Raw genomic sequence first — 20,447 nt, 5'->3', positions numbered from 1 at the left:
GCATCACAGCTACACTGGCTGATGATGAAGGAAATAACAGTAACAGTACTTCGTGCATCATCTTAGCAGAGCATCCTATAAACTGTAGTAGGTTCAGAAACAGGAAGAAAGCCAACCGACTCTGCCACCACCCCACCACCCCAGAGCACAGCTACCTCGAACATGTGTGTGGGTGAGGGGCATAGTCAGGGCATGTTCAAATGTCCTCACCCAAGCCCAGCTGGGGCCACACATGCAGTCAATGTTGAGGAAAGGACTCAACTCAAAATCCTGTCTTTTCAAAAACTGAGACTACAGAGCCTCAGCCCCTTTAAAGCACTTAAAGTTACTACTTCCAAATGTGATTTGCTTTCTAGTGCTGTAATTGGAAAAAAAAAAAAAATACTCCTTTTTTGAATGCTGGAGATGATCATATTAAAAAACGTTAGTCACAACATTTACATTGTCTTTTGATTTTGTGGCTCATTGCCATGTCTCATCATCAATCACAGGCTTCTTTCTTTTAATGATATTGATTTGAAACAGTATTTAACCTTTCTACACTCAAAGCCCCAAAGCGCATCAGGGAGGTGAGTAGGGAATGCGGCCTTCTGGAATGCAAAGGCACCTGGAGTCCTCTATGCCAGCTTAATGCTCACGGTCCCAGGCCCTATCACTTATAAACAGCCATTCATTCACCTTCTCCTGAAAGGGCGTTTTATGTGTGTGGTGTTCTCTCACCATTTCAAAGGCTGAGCACTCACCATAGTGTTAAGCATCTCTAATTATTGAGAATGTCCTTCCCGAGAATCTTTACTATTTGTATTGATTCCCCTGGTAGATCATAGCATTCATTTCTAATTAAATATTCCTCATTGTATATTTTCTAGGCACTGTGTTTAGGAAACTACGTCAAAAATGGCAGCAATACATTCCAATTTCCCATGCATGATTTCATTGATTTTTCTTGACAGCATTGTAAGGTACTTCTGTACCCTCCCCAACTCCAGGGTCCCAGTGCTATTTCACAGAGAGTTGGTGATTGCCGTAATACCCTATTTCAATATTCTTTACTGTAGACCAGGGATCTGCAAACCCACAGACCGACTCTGGTTCTCAGCCTGTTTCTGTGTAGTCCCTGAAGAGAATGGTTTGTATGCTGTTAAAGGTGTTGTTTTGGATAAATAAATAAACAAAGGACACAGATATGGTATGAGGCCCACAAAAGCCTAAAATACCACTTTCTGGCCCTTTACAGAAAAAATTTGCTGCCCCTAGCCCAAGAGGGGGGATCCCTAGCTGTGGGCCTACTTCCCCAGCCACCCTTGTGGAGTGGACTTAAGCACATAAAAGCATTTACGTGTCTTGGGGCTATTTTGAAAGCCCAACAGTCAGTCAGCAGCTCTCAGTCACTATTTGTCTATTTCCTGACCTTGGTATTTACCACTTTCTTACTTTTTTCTCTTTCAGCTGGTCGAGCATTATTCTTATAAAGCAGATGGTTTGTTAAGAGTTCTTACTGTCCCATGTCAAAAAATCGGCACACAGGGTGAGTTCCCGAGACACTGGAGTCTCAGTGTTTGAGGTATCAGTGACAATCAGCCTCATTTTAGACTTAGCTGATTGCAGATTTGGGTTGGATGAGGACTTCTTTTTACGGGTTGATTAATAATGATATCAGAGCACTCTGATTTTGTATATCATCAATCAAAAAATAGCCAGTTGCTTTAACTTTAAAAAAATTGTAATTTATTTGTCTTCATTGCATGCGGGAAAAAGTAAAAGAGGGTCGAAAGAAGTACCTGCAGAAAGCGTGCTCACTTCTCAAGCAGCAGCACATCCTGATCTCATTGATTGATCTGCAGTGGGGAGGGGAAGGAAGTGGTTTCCACAGATAGAGCAGTAATTGTCCATGCTCTCCCTAACCAGGAAATGTTAATTTTGGAGGCCGTCCACAACTTCCAGGTTCCCATCCTGCGGTAAGTGTCACTAGGAATACCACTGAATGAGAAGCTGTTGCATATTTCACAAATGAAAAGCATGTTTTAGCTAACAGGAGTAGTGGGCATTGATATTTTGATTGCCCTTCAAAACATACTCCTTGATCAGCTGGGATTGCTAGTGAGTGTTAGGCAGAATCAGCCTACTATTAGTGATAAACTAGCCACATTTTCTTTTCTTTTTTTTTTTTTTTTTGGAGATGGAGTGTCTCACTCTGTCACCCTGACTGGAGTGCAGTGTTACAATCACCGCTCACTGCAACCTCTGCCTTCCAGGTTCAAGCCATTCTCATGCCTCAGCCTCCCGAGTAGCTGGGATTACAGGTGCCTGCCATCACACCTGGCTAATTTTTGTATTTTTTAGTAGAGACGGGGTTTTGCCATTTTGGTCAGGCTTGTCTCAAATTCCTGGCCGCAAGTTATGCTCCTGCTTCGACCTCCCAAAGTGCTGGGATTACAGGCATGAGCCACCACACCCTGCCTAGCCACATTTTCTTAACTTCTTGTCTAGGTGAAATTCTCTTCATTTTTGGACAATATACACAATGCGAATGAAACCCAATATAAATCAGAAGTAGGCCTCTTGCAATATTTGAGAAATGGGAACATATTTTTTAACTTCATCCTTGAGCCGTCTATGTTAACACACATGTGTAATCCACAGGACCCCAGCTCTCTCCTGCCTCCAGCCTGTTAGGAGGTCAGGTCAGATTTATGCTCTAAGCAGGAATTCTTTTCCTGCTCTTTTCTTGGGGACTTCATATGGACTTTTTTTGTTTTGTTTTGTTTTGTTTTGATATGGAGTCTCTCTCTATTACCCAGGCTGCAGTGCAGTGGCACAATCGCCGCTCACTGCAAGCTCCACCCTCTGGGTTCACGCCATTCTCCTGCCTCAGCCTCCAGAGTAGCTGGGACTACAGGCGCCCGCCACCACGCCCGGCTAATTTTTTTGTATTTTTAGTAGAGGCGGGGTTTCACCGTGTTAGTCCAGATGGTCTCGATCTCCTGATCTCGTGATGCGCCCGCCTCGGCCTCCCAAAGTGCTGGGATTACAGGCCTGAGCCACTGCGCCCGGCCCATATGGACTTTTTATGCCTTTTAATGCCAACTGTGAAGTGTGCCCTCTGCACCTCACTTTTTGCCTGGTAACCCTTGAAAAACAAAATCTGCAGAAAGCCAAATATACATCCTGCCTCCAGTAGGGACAATTGGCTGCCCAGTAGCTGAGCCCAGGTTGAAACAGGGGAGGCTGTCCAGGGGCAGCACTTGTTATCAAATGCAGGGAACATAAATTTGCTAAAATATCAGTGAACTTTGGGATCAAAATGTAATGCCTTTATGGAAGTGTGACTTTATTTTGCCCTTTACAGGGCTCACAGGCCTGGCAACTCTACCTTAATATTATAGGCTCCATGAGACAGATCCATACACCCTTCAGATGAATGAGGGCTTAGGGCTGAGAACTCTTAAAAGAATGTCAAGCCCTGTGTTTAGCCATCATCACCCAATGACTACAAGAAGTTAGGTATTTTGGAATAACTTTTTAATTGACTGGTAAGATACATACGGAAAAAAAATGCAGACGCCCTACGTGTACAACTCAATTAATTTCCACAAAATTTTCCACCGTGGAACCAGCACCCACCATGAAGAAGCAACACAACTGAGCACTCAGATCTACTAGTAGTTTCTTTTGGTGGTTTGTCTTGAGCTTGCAACTTAATAATTCCACATGAAGCATGAGCTAGTGAATGTAACAGCTCTAATTTTGTAGCCTTCAGTGGAACATATTTCCCAAATATATTTCTAGATCCTTCTTCCCAAGTGGCAGGCCCTTCCAGAAGCCTTCCCAGTGATCAGGTGTTGCCCGTGGTCGATCTCATTGGCAGGGACAGGAGGGGATTAGTGGTGCAATTATAGAAGCAAGTTTAGGTAGCATGTCATGGAAGGGATCCTGTATTTGTTTTCTGAAACATTTACTGTTCCTCTTTGCCGTTGTGGTTTCTAGACTTGGTCAGCGGGTGGAATAATCTCAAGAATCAAATCATACTCCTTCCCAAAGCCTGGCCACAGAAAGGTGCTAAAGCATCCCCTGCTTGCTGTCCAACTAAGTGGTAGGACCAACCCGCACTCAGCTCCTGCTAGCCCAGCCTGCCCTGTGTGTGCGCTGCCCCCCATCTCTTGCCACTCTGCTTCCAGGCCTCTTTGCCCTTGCTCACACCTGCCGTTCCTGGGCAGCTGCGCCCCAGGTACATCATGTGCTTTTCATGTGGGTCAGCAGTCCGTCAGCTGGAAGTCCATCAGTGTGAGCATGCTTTCTGTGCTCAAGCGTCGTTTTAAAGTCATTTCAGTTGGCGTCATCCGTCGTAGCTAATTATCATGTCGGAAAATCTTTTCAAAGATGGCCCACTTAACTTTTTGGTGGCCAGGCTCACGTGTTGCAGTGTTCTGGTAATTGATTATGTAAGTTACGTTGTGATGGAGGGAACGCCAAGGTTTTGTGAGGTGTGCTGCACGGTGAGGTCAGGCAGTGCATGGTAACTTCATTATGGCTTAGACGTCTAACACAGAACTGCAAATGTGACATGTAAAGAAGAGGTGTAATCTGAGGACTAGAAAAACCAGTTTTCTTTTTGAGGCAGTAATGTTGACATCTCATTGATTTCCATGTTTTTTTCTATTATTGGATTTTGAGGGAAAATAAAAATAAGTTCTTTTTCATGACTTTTATTTATAATGACTTATTTATTCCTTCCCCCAAAATATGTATATATAATGTATTTGAATTGCTTTTTTTCCATTCTACTTTTATTATCAGTGGGGTAAAATTGATTCTTTTATCAGTAATTCTTTTTATTTTCATATTACTTGGTGTTTTTACCGACATTTTAGCATATAATTGAGCATCTCATGAAGTAGATTGCCTAAAGTATTTACTAGAAACAACAGAAATAAAAGACATAAAACCCCTGAGATTTTATTTAGTAATAATTTTCCAAGTTTACTCATACTCAAGAAGTTCTCAATCGTGTTGACCGTAGAACAGAAAGATTTAATGCAGTGTTTGAGAGGAAGAAAAGGTTTATTTTACACTTGAATAAAGTTAACTATGCCTGTTTTTCATGTTTACCCAAGGCAAAACACCCCCACAGATTACTCACAGTGGCTAAAGAAATACCTAGAAAATAAGTTTTGGTGCATCTCTAGACTACAGGAGAACATGTCAGAAAAAAAGTTGAAGAAAATATCAGTTACCACCTAAAAATAAAGAAGTATATGTGTAGATAAGAACCATAACATCATCAAAAGAGAAATGAGAAACTGGGAGTAAGTAGCACTAATGCTGACACACAGATTAATAGCTTTAATGTGCAAAGAGATTCTAAAAATAAGAAAAATATTAACTGTCTACTAGGATAATTGGTAGGGAATATCAGTAGTAGTTTATAGTAAAGCAAATATAAATAGTTCTTGAACATATGAAATGTTGTTTAACTTCATGAGAAGAGAAATGCAAGTTAAAACTATGGTGCTTAACTGTGTCCACCTATGATCCAAATTTTAAAAGCTTGATAACACTGTAATAAAGGCATGGTAGATAAGCACTTTCACTCTTCCTTGGGGAAGTCTGAAATGATGCAGTCTGTAAGAAAGGCTCTGCAATTTTATTTCTAAGTACATACAGATATTCTTGCATTTGTGCGAAATCATGTACATGGGAAGGTGTTTTTTCCAAAATTGTATAATTGACAAAGTCTGATAATAATTTAAATGCCTATCAGTGGAAAACAAATGAAATTGGTTACAGTAAAATTGCTACTATGGGAGGCAGCTGAGATCTAGAATTGTTTTCAAAATATATTTTAACTGTAAAAGACAATGTCATGCACACACACACACATACACATACATATATAGAGAATGTGTTGATATCGTATACAGGATCCTAGAAAAATACAGAAAATGCTGGCAATGCTGGTTGCCCCTGGAGTAACAGATGGGAATGTTAAGAAATCCCACTTTTCATTGTAAACTCTGTTGTATCTTTTTAAATTTGAACCTGTTAAAAAATTTTAATCAATTTTTTTAAAACAGAAAACTAAATAGTAGAGAGTAATTAATCTGATTAATATTGTGAAAATACCTTTCTGGCAAAAAAACAAAAGTTTGCTTTCTATTTAAGTTTAGAATAACTTTAAAGTATACATTGAATTTTTTATAGAAATAAGAAACTGGGAATAAGTATTACTAATGATGACACATATATAAAGCCAAAAATATCAACAGATAATTTTTAAAAGATCAAGTTTGTATGGTTTAAACTATAGATTAAAAATATTTTAATTGCTTATCAGAAATATTTTAGAGCTAATATGTATATTTTCAAAAACAAATGGGGAACTTTCCATTATGTAATCAGTCATGAGAAACGAATTGTGAGAATTATGTCAAATGTTCCATCATGTTAGCTAAGAGATAAATAATTTTCTTGAACTTGTTAATTTGCTCAGCGTAAATAGTTGTTTTAATAATTCAGGCACAAAAAATACATGTTAGAACTTGAATTACCTGTAACATCTAGATAGTTAAAGTATGTTTTGATTTGAAGATGATTATGAATCAGATAATTCAAATTTTTCATAAAATTACTAACATGCTGATGCATTTTAAACTTGTCTTTAGAAATTAGTAGTATACTGCCAAGCGCAGTGGCTCATGCCTATAATCCCAGCACTTTGGGAGGCCGAGGCGGGTGGATCACTTGAGGTCAGGAGTTCGAGACTAGCCTGGCCAATATGGTGAAAACTTGTCTCTATTAAAAATACAAAAATTAGCCAGGCGTGGTGGCACACATCTATAATCCCAGCTACTCAGGAGGCTGAAGCAGGAAAATCACTTAAACCTGGGAGGCGGAGATTGCAGAGATCGTGCCACTGCCCTCCAGCCTGGGAGACAGAGCAAGACTGTCTCATAAACAAAAAAAGAAAAGAAAAGAAAAGAAATTAGTAACATACTTATAAAATATAAACAAAATTAACTTAAGAAACAACTAGTAGTCTTTAAATGAATTAAACTCCTCCCAGTATTAGTCCTGGAATTTCTTTCTCTGCTGCTTTAAGCACAGAACCTTATCTTTCTTTTATAGAAAATAGGTGGAAATTAAACAGCAACATCCCTAAAAAGACTTCCAGGGAACTTTTCAGCTTTGCATTTCAAAGGCACATCCCCTAAGAGGATTAAACTGAAATGTGTCCCAGAATTTCCAATTAAAACCCATTTTTTCATGTTTTATTCCAACACATACATTGGTGATTATAATATTTTAAAACTTACATTTAAGTACAGGGCTCAGTGGGAAGAGAAAAAAGAAAGAAACATCCTCAAGTCATACCCTTTTGCTTGGTAATGCCTTAGTAGACCAGACCCTTGAGAAAATGTGTTTTCATATAATTGTAAAGGAACAGATTTTAGATCTTCACTGTAAGAGAAGAGTAATTGCAGAGGTCAAGTGTTATTTTCATGGATCTCAGAGCAAAGCTAATAGTAGCCTATTCCCCGGCCAACAGTCTGCCTTTGCCTGTGGGGGTCTACTGAACAAGGATAATTCCACCAAAAAAAGGAAACCAAACCTAGTTTATTGCAGCCAATATTTCTAAAGCCAACTGGCTCTTTTGTCACTATTATTGTGATGACTAATGACTGTATTGTCATCTGCATTACTGCTGTTGCCTAATTTGAAAATGACCCAAGAATCTGGGAGTAAAAATTAAGATCTAGTAAATGGATGTTAGGACACTTGGCAATACTCTAGAATCAGGAAACTCTGAATGGGCCTATCAGTTCCATAGACCAATAATTTTCCCTCTTTTGTTCACTTTTGGATCACCAGCTTTTAAACATAGGCACTCAAAGAATACTTGTCAAATACATTTTCTATTCGCAGTTAAACCTTACCAATAGGAAATCAGGGATAATAATTCATAACTGGACTTATTATTGCAGAGTGATGTCCTTACCTGAATTTATAAAATTTAAAGAAAAGTCACCAGTTGTTCTTTTGGAAGGTAGAAAGCTAAGGTGGCTAATGCCATCTAGCGGTGGACTGCAGGTTTGAGCCTGTTCTGAGTATTGGCAAAAATGAAGAAAATGAAATGGTCAACATTTCATTTACACCTTGTTGCTCACTGTGCAGAACAGATGACACTTATTGATTGGGACAGAATGGCTCTCTCAAATGCAAACATAAAGAATAAAAGGTTAATATTAATGTAGACCGGAAATATATTTTTTATTAAAATTAAATGTCATTACATTTTTTAAAAATAGTATTTTTACAATTTATCATTATGCCACTGTGCTCATTCTTTACAAACTCCTCAAATTTTTCTTTTTAACTGAGCATTTTCTTTTAGAGGTTGTTTTGGTTATTGTTCTACTAAGCGGCATATTCAGCAAGTGCTTTGGGAAAGATGAAGCATGGATTTTGCATCTTCATCTTTATCATAAAGTAACTACTGTTCTTTTAACTGACTCAATAGGAAACCTCCCATTTCTTCCACATTCTTCCAATTGTGGCATCATTCTTTGCTCCAGTCCTGTTAGTCACCAGAAAGAGATAGGGGCAGGGAGCCCAGGGATCTGAGTAGGAAAGAGTTGATGTGGGGTTATTGAAAGACATGAGGGTTCTTTGTGGCTTGGCTGAAAAGGCTCATAATCACATAGTGGTCTGTGTTGGGCAGCATGGAAATGAAGCCCCAAGCTTTCTTGGCTATAAACGTGGAGTTCTAATTTCCGAGGAAGATCTCCCATCTGTTTCCCTATCCATAAGCCAAGATAGACTAGGGGTGAACAACACACTGCTGGTGAGAGTATAAATTATTTGTGCCAAGGGATTTAGATTCTCTGTGTCCATCGCTACTAATTCTTACTCATTCCTGACACCCTAGTATCCCTTTCAGCATATTTTGACAACCCCGTCTCTGTTTTAAAATTCTTCCTTGCAGGATTCATATGTCAGGGAATTGCGTTCTGGTTTAATTGGAACAAGCCATTTGGAAGTCCTCCTGGTCTGGAGAACATTCTGTGAGGGTAGAGAGGCTGCAACCCCAAGATAATGTCCTCAGTGGGAGGGACAGGAGGTCTTATGTCAAGAAGGGGTGATGGTCTCTCCCTCACCAGTGATGGCTAGTCTGAGGACATCCTTTAATTACATGTCTGTTCAAATTTTGTCTTTGAATCTCAGAATGTGCCTGCCTGCAGGGAAAATCAAAGGAGTTGAAATGACAGTAAATATTAACCTTGAAAGAGACTTTAAAAAAAAAAAAAAAACAAACTATTTTCAGCCTAGAATTGGTTGCGGGAGAGAACTGGGCAAAAGAGGAGGATGGAAAGCCTAGGGAATCACCCAATTTCTGTCAGGACAGTTTTCCAGAGGCAGGATAATTATATTATAAATCAGAAGTGAAACCACAGCACAGTCCTGTAATCATATGTAAATGTTTAAAAGAAATAGATTGTCATTTGGAATTATTCATTCTTATTTCTCTTCATTAGCATAAAGGCTTGAGAGAGAGCTAATTTTTAAAGCATGTTAGTTTATACTTCACATCTCCTAGTTTTTAGAAGTGATTTTCATTCATTCACCCATCCATTCATTCATGTGTTTGTTCAACACATTTTTATTGAGCATCCTTGTGGATGTGGTACAGTTCCGAGTGCAGTGAATAAATGTCTCCCCCTCCTTGAACTTATATTCTATTTTTGTTCTTGATGTATCATAGTTACTTCTGTTAATCAGTTCAGTAAAAGTGCTGAGATACTTTTACTGAAAAGTGCTGTGACAAAACGGATCCCATCGACATCATTTTTACGGATAAGACCAGATGTCATTTAGCCTTGTCAACGGGCTTGGGCCGTGGTGAGCAATGTTTGCCTCTGAAGTGCTCAGCAGACCGTGTGAAAGAAGAAAGTCCGGGTGTTTGGAAACAATGGCTGAGTGGTGGTAGTGGTGCATTGTGACCTCATTATTCTGCTTTTGGTTTCTCGCCTTGTAATATGAATAAGGCACATGAGGATTTAATGTGTGTCATAAGATAAGTGACTGTCACGTTAAGCTTAATGTCTCTGTTTCTTCAACTTTCTCCAACTTCTGGCAGTATCTCATTTCTTCGTGGACAGTGTTTGGGCACTGAAAAGGTCAATCGATACATAGAATTGTGACTCAACTCACACTGAAAAAAAAAAAAGCATCTGAATCATGGTTCTTCTGTGAATTAAATTTAGTAGCAAGAATCTTGTTTTAATTTGGAAGAAAGGGTGGGTCAGGAAAACTCAAGATAGAGACTTTCAAAAGGCAAAGTCCTTAGGATAGTGAGTAGATTTTCCCCCCAGTTGTTTCATGATATAAACTGATGTGGATCAAATAAATAATAGGGAAGGTTGCTGTTAACAGGCTGCATAACTTTGTCTCAGCTATGCCTCTATTACCTGCTGTGGGCATTAGGAAGAATTGCCTTCCTTCACCTGCACAAAGAGGAGCCCCCGTCTCACAAGGGTACTGATTTCCAGCATTAGCCATGGCAGCTGGAGCATTGCTGGCCTAGGTGGCAGCAACTGGCCTTCCCTTGGGACCTGTAGTCACTGACCAGTGCCACCCTCTGCCATCCACCCCAATGCTGCTGCATCTCCATCGAAGATAAAGACTTGGGTGGAGACTTGTAAAACATACGTGCATTGGAGTTGGGAAGCAGGTAGGAGCGGCTGATGAGTACTAATTTTCCTCTTTAAATAATGTCCATGTAATATGAAATTGAAGAGCACAAGTTAAAGAAGGAAAATGCTTCCAAGGCGAACATGCAAATCATCAGCGATCTTTGGTAGGTGGGAATAGGATGTGCGAAGGGGTGAGTGGGGAAGCAGCTCTATCCAGGCCAGTAGAGTTGACTCTCACCACACCCTCTGAACACCTCACAGGGTCCCTTGAGTTGTAGCAGCACAAGCTTGCTTTAGCCCTTGCAAGATCCAAATAATTGCCCGAAGAATGAGATCAGCCTTATTTTCTTTCCTGTTTTTCGTAATTCTTTCCTTTGTCTTTCCTGCAAAAGTTAAACTGTGATTATTGGAAAATAAAAATAATTATGCAGATCAACTTAACAGTTGTGTGGATGAAGAAAAACGACCTGTTGTCCTTTATGTACTTTAGCCCTCCCCTGCCCAAGGGAACCGGCAAGAGAGTACTGTGTCGTTCAATCCGTATGAGCCAGAACTTGCATCCTGGGCTGCAGAAAAAGGTGAGACTTGCTTTCATTCAAGGGACATTCACAGAGCAAAGCACGTGGTCACTTGTAAGTTTGTAGAGTTGGTTCACGAATCTACACCACGTCGGTGATTGCAATACAGCCACAGCTAGCCATGGAAACACTCACATCTATGGCAGGCAGCAGGCACCACATGCCCATGAGCAGTGGTGGTGCTATTGAATGAAATGGTCTTTCCCACCTCCCTCATCCAGCGACGTTGGAAATGTCCCTGCCGCTCTTCAGAATTTCTCATCCCTTGCAACATTGATGCTACTCTGAGTTCATACTCCCATGAAGATCATGTTCTTGGAAGGATGAATCCTGGTGTGGGGTCCAGCCCCAGGTTGTATGTTTCTTGACTGCATTGCAGGCCCCCAGAGAGAAGCCCTACCCATGGACACAGAGGTGTACGAGAGCCCCTACGCAGACCCCGAGGAGATCAGGCCCAAGGAGGTTTATCTGGACCGAAATCTGCTGACGCTGGAAGACAAAGAACTGGGCTCTGGTAATTTTGGAACTGTGAAAAAGGGCTACTACCAAATGAAAAAGTAAGTTGCTATGCTCCACCAGTCTCACCCTCACATGAGCTCAGGTTCTAGACACGACTGAGAATAACAAAATGTAACCTGGCATGACTAAACCCTTTTTTTATTAATGCAACCATTCTTGTTAATTTCTGGTACTATTATAATGAAAGCGTCCATTACCTTTAATGGCAAAAACTGCAATTACTTTTGCACCAACCTAATAGTACATGCACCTTATGGAAAATTAGGAAATAGAAACAAGCAGAAACATAAGAAAATAAAAATATCAAATTGGCATGGTGGCTCATGCCTGTAATCTTAGCAATTTGGGAGGCTGGGGTAAGAGGATTGTTTGAGGCCTGGAGCTTGAGACAGCCTCAACATAGCAAGACCCTGTCTCTACAAAAAAAAAAAAAAAAACATAAAAAATTAGCCAGGCATAGTAGTGCACACCTATAGTTCCAGCTGCTCAAGAGGCCAAGAAATCAAGGCTGCAGTGAGCCATGATTGCACCACTGCACTCTAGCCTGGGTAACAAAGCAAGGCCCTGTTTCAAAAAATAAAACAAAAAAAAGAAAAGAAAAGAAGAACATCATATTTGTACAACACCATCCCAACACTACTACTGTTAACTAAACATTACTACTGTTAACTTAATCTTATTGTATATATTTTTAGATCTTTATTTGTACACACACATATTATTTAATTAAAATAAAATCATTCCATTATAACAATACAGTTTTTACATTTATTTTCTTTAATTTTATAGTTATGTCTCATTTTTCTTACATGAAAATTATTGATTCCAAATATGATTAGTATAATTATTTATTGGATTTATCCTATGATTTCAAATAACAATACATATTATACAACAGTTAAAATTGCTAAATTTCAAAAGTATCTTTGTATTTCTTTTGGTCTTTAGAAGGTAGCCAACATAGAATGTACAAGTAAAACTACTGGTTTCTAAAGTCCTTTGAAATACACCCTCTGTTTGAATTGGTATGATACTAATATGAATGTGGTTAGATTTAGTAGCTTCATGGTATTTCAAATGTAAGGGATTTTTGTAAGAAAGAATTTCGTGAGTAGGTAATTTATATGATTCAAGGGTTAAAAATAGAGACAAAAATATACACAGACATGCATGCTTTCCGGCCGGGTGCCGTGGCTCACGCCTATAATCCCAGTACTTTGGGAGGCCAAGGTAGGTGCATCACCTGAGGTCTGGAGTTCAAGACCAGCCTGGCCAACATGGTAAAACCTCGTCTCCACTAAAAATACAAAAAATTAGCTGGGTATGGTGGCACACACCTGTAGTCCCAACTACTGAGGAGGCTGAGGCAGGAGAATCACTTGAACCTGGGAGGAAGAGGTTGCAGTGAGCCAAGATCACACCATTGCACTCCAGCCTGGGCAACAAGAGTGAAACTCTGTCTCAAAAAAAAGAAAAGAAAGAAAGAAAGAAAGAAAAAAGAAATGCTTGCTTTCCAACCTGTCCCTTTGATTTGTTTTTGTGCATGTGTGTGTGTGAGTAAATTAGATACACATACATGTATGTATACACACACAAACATACACACATATGTATACATTCACAAGTATATACATGCCCACATATATACACACACAATCAAAATTGGTTGTGATACTTATTTTAAAATATATGTTTGTATATCACAGTCACTTTGTACAATGAGTAAAAATGTTTCTGTATTAATCATAAGCTTTTTCAGATTATGAAAGGTTGTGATCTTTATTCTGTGCTTAAATTTGTGAATTAACATAGACATGACTGTGGACATAATTTCAACTAGAGAGTTTGGGGAGAGGAGAGGCTCCCTCGGTCAATTGGGGGCAAAATGATGTCTTTACAATACTGAGTCTTTCAGTCTATAAACACAGCCCATCTCTCCATTTACTAGGTCTTCTTCAGCCTCTCTCAGGAGAGTTGTTTACCTTTTCAATGTATTACATTGAAATGTATGCTTTTAAATTCTGCACCTAGAAATTCACTTTCAATGTTTATGAAAGGCATTTTATATTCACATTCATTACACGTAATCTGAGATGGTGAATTCCAAGATGTTACAGGAATTCGTGCATGTCATCGTTGGTGAAGTTTATTTACAAGTTATTTAAATATTTTACAGTTTAGGGTTTTTGCTTGGTTGGGACATTCTTCAGTACTGTTCTTCACCATTCTTTTTATTTTATTTTATTTTTTAGAAACAGGGTTTCACTGTGTTACCCAGGCTGGAGTGAAGTGGCAAGAAGCTCACTGCAGCCTTGAATTCCTGAGTCCAAGTGATTCTCCCACCTCAGCCTCCCAAGCAGCTGGGACTACAGGCTTGCACTGTCATGCCTGGGTGATTTTTTTTAGAGATGGGGTCTCACTATGTTGCCCAGGCTGACCTTGAACTTCTGGCCTCAAGCAATCCTCCCCTTTCAACTTCCCAAAGTGTTGGGATTATCAGCATGAGCCACCATGCCCAGCCCCCACCATTCTTTTTTAGTAATGGAGTATTACTCTCATTGTCTATAAAATAAGGGAATATAGGTTGGAAGGCCAGCCATCATTACAGGCTTCTGAAGACACACTGCCACTCTGTGGCAGGTATTTCCATGGGACTGCTTCCACAGGGGGATTATGCTTCACAGGATAAGATTATCCAGAAGTGAGGCATTTTGGAAAGTTTCTTGTGTGTTATGATTTCTCTTGCAGAGTTGTGAAAACCGTGGCTGTGAAAATACTGAAAAACGAGGCCAATGACCCCGCTCTTAAAAATGAGTTATTAGCAGAAGCAAATGTCATGCAGCAGCTGGACAACCCGTACATCGTGCGCATGATCGGGATATGCGAGGCCGAGTCCTGGATGCTGGTTATGGAGATGGCAGAACTTGGTCCCCTCAATAAGTATTTGCAGCAGAACAGGTATTGTCAGGTGCCCCCACACAACTGGAAGCTATCCCCTAAGGGACAGGGCCCACCTCTGGATGGGCCGAGCAGCCTGATTTCCTTGGGAAGCCTTCGCACCCTCCTGTGCCTTCCCTTATTGGTCCATACTCAGGGACCTTGACAGAGGGACAGAGGGAGACAGTCTTTGGGTTCAGCTCTGTTAGTTCTAGTTGTTCAGAGAAGAACTCATTTGACAGTTTTGTCTTTCTTTTCTTCCTGTACTCATTCAGTCTTGGCCTAATGCTAGACTCAGCCTCAGAATATCTTGACATGGAATCTCCTTTCTCAATGGGAAGAACACTTTCTTTTGAAAGAAACATTTAAAATAAGTGCTTTTCTAAGAGGTGACAGTTAGGTCTTATCTGTTTGGCTGACCTTATGTTCTCATGAGTAATGACTTCTGAAAATACCAATCGCTGCTAATTGATTACATCCATCAAGGGAGTAATCGTGTTCTTCTCATCTAAAGCTGTTGTTGAGATGAGGAAACTCACTTGGAGTAAGACAGAATGATGGCCACCAAGGAGCTTGCCTCATTTGCTGTGCTACGTTTGTACTTAGATTGTCTCTTTAGTCTCCATGGAAGGGAGGTGTTCTTACCCTTACTTTGTAGGTGAGAAACTGAGACTCAGGGTTAGTTCTGTGACTTGTGTGATACTGGAACAAGGATTTGAGGTGGTGCCTGGCTGTCTGTGAGCCAGGCCTGACTACTCTGTTATACTGCTTTTCTTGCAATTCCAAGCATGCCAGGAAACTCAATCCCATTGAACACCAGGAGAATATGGCATTAAGTCCTGAAGAGCTATATGCTAACAAAGTTATTTGTCACCACTCGTGAGTTTTGTTGTTTAAGAAGAGGGAAGGAGTAGATTCACCCACTGCCTGCATGAGGAGCATGGTTGTTTGTTGTGAAATGGGTCACTGTCTGTTATAGCTGATGAGATCATTATGACTTTCAGACATGTCAAGGATAAGAACATCATAGAACTGGTTCATCAGGTTTCCATGGGCATGAAATATTTGGAGGAGAGCAATTTTGTGCACAGAGATCTGGCTGCAAGAAATGTGTTGCTAGTTACTCAACATTACGCCAAGATCAGTGATTTTGGACTTTCCAAAGCACTGCGTGCTGATGAAAACTACTACAAGGTAAGTACAATTTAGCTAATATTCAGAGCAGCAGGTGGTAAAAAATACAAGATAAATGTACGTTTTCTTTATTTTATTATTGGTATGGTTTCAAAAAGCAATTTTGCTACTTAACTATGTAAGAAATGTTCTTATAATCTTTGATTTTACTGTTTAAAAAATAAAAATAATATATCACACCTTGAGATTTACTCAAAGTAGTATATTCTAAATTATGTTTCATGTAATGATCAGGAATCGAGGTATTAAGTGATGATTCGTTTTGAAAAAAGAAGAATGGGATTCCTTCATTAAGTTAATTTGAAAAGTTTGGATTGGACAGCTTGATTCTTGCAGGATTTCCCCGAAGCCCTTTTCATACTATTCAACATTACAAATCTCAGTAGAGGGTTTACTGCACTGCATTTCTCAAAACAGGTTCATCCATGGCATCCTTTTCTGATAGGACATTTCATAACATGTGGTGGAACACTGTTCCACAGCATGGAGCTATTGGAGCTTGGAGCTCCAGCACAGCAGCTTGGAGCTCCAATATTGCAGCTTGGAGCTATTCCAAAATAACTTTCTAATGAACACCTACCTATACATGTAAAATTTAGGAAGTGAAGATTTGTCAAATAAACTCGTCATCTGTGTATGTCAACTACATATGTAAAAATTGTTCTATTGGCTTAACTGGTATCCAGAGGAGTTGAAGTGTCAAAAAATAAATGCAGTGCTGGAAAGAAGAGATCTAGATAGTTAAGTTACTGAAGCTAAAAGAAAAATGCCCCTTGGTTTGGTGAGGCAGAGATTATCAAGAATTAAGGGTGGACTTGCAGCAAAACATAAAGTAGAAACTAGTTCTGGGTGCAGGTTTGGACTTTCTAAAAAATAATTTCACAGTGACCAATCCCCTTGCTAATATGACTTGACCCCTCTCTGAACCCTCAAATGAACCAATAACAACTAAAAGAAGAAAAGATAAGAAAGCTCTATCTTCATATTAACTCATCTGTGGTGTATACCTAGGGTCTATGTTAACCAACTGGAAAATGTGATGGCACCAATCCCACTGAGTCAAAGAGGGTGCCGAAGGCAGGTTAACAACCCTGCTAGTCTCTGGTGAAGTCCACATGCTCAGAAATAGATGGCAGACCTTGAAAATCTACCTAGTGGGTGGCAGATAGGATCCTGTGTTTCATGCCCTGCAGTGGTCAGAGACCCCACCCTGAGTGACAGTACCCACCCACTCACCTTTCCCTAAGAGGCAGTCCATGGACCGCTAGGTGATGCGGAATGGTGGACCTCAGCCAGCAAAGGGACTGCATGAAGGGTGAGCCACAAGAGCCAAGCTCCCAGGCAGGCAGGCAGACTCCACCATCTTGAGCACAAAGACCAGGCGAGAGTACAGCAGGGGTCAGGCTGGCCCTCCTCACCCCATTCTTCATACAGTAGCTTCCCAGAAGGAAGCCCCTTCAGAGGTGAACCACTGTGAGAAGGGCATCAGCATGGGCCTGGATAGAAACAGCAGGGAAACGGAGAAAGGAAGACAGCAGCCTAGGATGACCAGCACGGGACATGCTGGAGAAAGAAGCCTGTTGTAATGCTGGATGTACCTCATCATGATCATTAGAGAAAAGAAGACAGCCTGTCTGAAACAAGGACACAGAGGAGATAGAGAAAATGAAACATGAATGCTGGGCACCTTATCCACTGCTGTATAACAAATCACCCCAAACTTAGTGCCAAAAACACCACCAGGTGTTGGTTTCCTTGCCATCCTGCTGTGCGGGCAGGGCCGGGTAGGCAGGGTTCAGTGCGTCTGCTCACACAGGGGATTGTACAGTGGCCCGAGGGACAGGAGGACCGTTTCCACTCTGCTCACTCACACTACTCAGCCACTGAGCAGCTGGTTAGACTCAGCCCATGCTGGAGACCTCTGCGGGGCTGTCAGCCAGCTCACCTGCACATGGCCTCTCCTTGGGGCCCTTGGGCTTCCTCACAGCATGGCAGCTGCAGGCTGAGAGCAGTTACCCAAGAGGCAGGAAGTGGGGGCTGCCAGGCCTATAAAGCCAGGCCCAGAAACTGCCTCAGGGTCACTTCCACCTGATCCTATTGGTCAGAGCAGCCAAGGCCACCAGCTTCAAATGGGATAGATAGAACCACCCTTGCGAGGAGAAGTGTCAAAGAGTCAAAGAACATGAGGCCAATTCTAAAATTGCTGTAGATATTAAACAGCATACCATTAAAAAGTAAACTAAACTAAAAAGTAAACCAAAGATTGTCTTTGGACAATCAATGAAGAAAAAAGCCACTAGGGAAATAAAAGCCATGTTGGAAGCAGCAAAAAGAGACAAAATTACTGAAAAGACAGGATAGTGGAGGATTTCTGTATGAAAACAAAGCAAAGTGAAATGGAAAAGAATAAAAAGTGGGCCGGGCGTGGTGGCTCATGCCTGTAATCCTAGCACTTTGAGAGGCCGAGGTGGGTGGATTACCTGAGGTCAGGAGTTCGAGACCAGCCTGGCCGACATGGTGAAATCCCGTCTCTACTAAAAATACAAAAATTAGCCAGGCATGGTGGCAGGCACCTGTAATCCCAGCTACTCTGGTGGCTGAGGCAGGAGAATTGCTTGAGCCCGGGCGGGAGGTGGAGGTTGCAGTGAGCTGAGATCGTGCCACTGCACTCTAGCCTGGCCAACAGAGCAAGACTCTGTCTCAAAAAAAAAAAAAAAAAAAGAATAAAAAGTGAAACAAGATCAAAGAAAAGTGCTAGCTGTGGAAGCAAATGAACTCTGGCACTTGGGAAACCATGCGTGGCAGTGTAGATTTGTGCAGCATCACAACTGAAAAACACAAGTGCTCTTTGATCCAGCAGCTCCTTCAGAGAGCAAACACACACATCTGGTAATGTGCACTCTAGCACGGGCTGCCACGGCAAAAATCTGGAAACTGCCTGATGACTGCTCCGCAGGGTTTGGTCCAATCAGTCATAGCAGATTCACAGGAAGCTCACAATGCAACCCTTTTAAAAGTGACTTATTTGCATGCGCTGACCTAGAAATATGTCTACTATACATGGTTAGGTAGAAAAATTAAAAAGTACAGTGCAAAAAGAATATGGCCCTAGTTTTATGACCAGAAAAAAGTATACACTACCTATTTATGCATGTATCTAGGTTATTCTTAAGACAGCCTAACTTTCATTGCATTTAAGATTAGTCAAAGGTTTACTTTCTTCATCAGTTCAAAATTCAGAAGAAACCTGAAATAACACACATGGCTGTATTGTTCATGACTTGTAAGATCAAAATTTTAAAATAGCACAGAAGGTGATGGAAACAGAAGTATAATCAGTTGTATCATTTGGAAGAGAAGTGCCAGGGCACCTTATGGTCTCCAGACTGATGTCCCGAATGTCTCCTTGTGATCCACTGTAGTGTCATGAAATCAGTTTTCACTGAAATCATGTCCCCCTCTCCACCCCAATGAGACCTCACACAGGTGACATCAGAGAAGATAACCAGACTCCGCTGTGTGCCCCCTGAATCTCAAACCCAGAGACAGGGTTTTGCTGTGCAGTTTTGACCTCCGTACTGTCACTTGCTTTTTAAAATTAGGAAATTAGAAAACTCAGATCATTTTTTTAATGATGCTAGCAAATAGTGCATGCTAAAATAATTGACCTGGGTGGAGAGCTGATCAAAGTGGATGACTAAATGCAACTAGTATATGCTCCTCCATGGAGAGGGACCAAAATAACAAGTACATATTCATACTTCCAATAGATGGTCTAAGAGAGAACACAGATGCAACCAAGGAGCGACAGGAAGCACCAAAAGCAAAGCACAGGGAAACAAGGCAGCCTGCTTGGCCAGGAATGACTGGGAGCTGAGAGAAGCTTCCAGATGTGGGGAAAGCATAAGTGAGAGATCCCCAGGGCTCCACATTCCAGCCAAGGACTTCTACAATCCTAGCAACAGAAGAACCCCTCGACCCACGTGGGCCTTAAGACTAACATAGGGAGCTGCCTAGGGATCACACAGAAGCATTGCTCCATAGAGGGAACTCACGCTGAGTCCCACAGGCTTCCAACCTCTGAGTAGCTGCAGCTTGGTGCCATACTGAGAACCAAGCCCCCAAAGGACTGTAACTTGCCCTGGGACTATTGCTGATGCTGCCACCACCAGGCCAAGGACAAAGGAGAGAATGGACGACTTCACACACCCCAGGGACAGATCCCCCTGCTGCTGCAGCCTGCTGTGGGACTGAGATACAAGCAAATCACACCCACTATAGCTGCCTGCCTACACTACTCCCCCTGAGAATGACCCCAGCCTCCCCAGGAGCAGGCCCATAGCCAGCACCATTCTGAGAGCCAAGCCTCCAAAGGTCTGTATCCTTCCTTGGGCCAGGACTAATGCTGCCACTGCCGGGCCACACAGGGAGAAGGGAGGCCAGGCACTTTCACATACCACAAAAGCAAATCCCACCACCACTGCTGAGGGCTGCTGTGGGACCAAGGCTCAAGGAGACTGCATATCCC

General features: G+C 41.3%; 1 protein-coding gene across 3 annotated transcripts in view; it reads left to right on the top strand.

Annotated features, from left to right (window-relative positions):
* Positions 1-20,447, top strand: part of SYK (spleen associated tyrosine kinase) — a 97,040-nt gene that overhangs the window by 60,738 nt on the left and 15,855 nt on the right. For 2 of the 3 annotated variants that reach the window (XM_054520173.2, XM_024252658.3), the window contains exons 5-11: positions 1,450-1,528; positions 1,909-1,958; positions 3,988-4,056; positions 11,182-11,269; positions 11,649-11,826; positions 14,537-14,746; positions 15,730-15,919. In XM_054520173.2, the coding sequence (XP_054376148.1) occupies positions 1,450-1,528; positions 1,909-1,958; positions 3,988-4,056; positions 11,182-11,269; positions 11,649-11,826; positions 14,537-14,746; positions 15,730-15,919 (864 nt within the window). The remainder of the gene's footprint in view (positions 1-1,449; positions 1,529-1,908; positions 1,959-3,987; positions 4,057-11,181; positions 11,270-11,648; positions 11,827-14,536; positions 14,747-15,729; positions 15,920-20,447) is intronic. The other variant, XM_054520174.2, reaches the window with a different exon arrangement.

This window comes from Pongo abelii, chromosome 13 (genome assembly GCF_028885655.2).
Source record: "Pongo abelii isolate AG06213 chromosome 13, NHGRI_mPonAbe1-v2.0_pri, whole genome shotgun sequence".
Taxonomy (NCBI): Eukaryota; Metazoa; Chordata; class Mammalia; order Primates; family Hominidae; genus Pongo; species Pongo abelii.
Note: the sequence above shows the minus strand (reverse complement) of the source record. Positions and strands in the feature narration are given on the sequence as shown.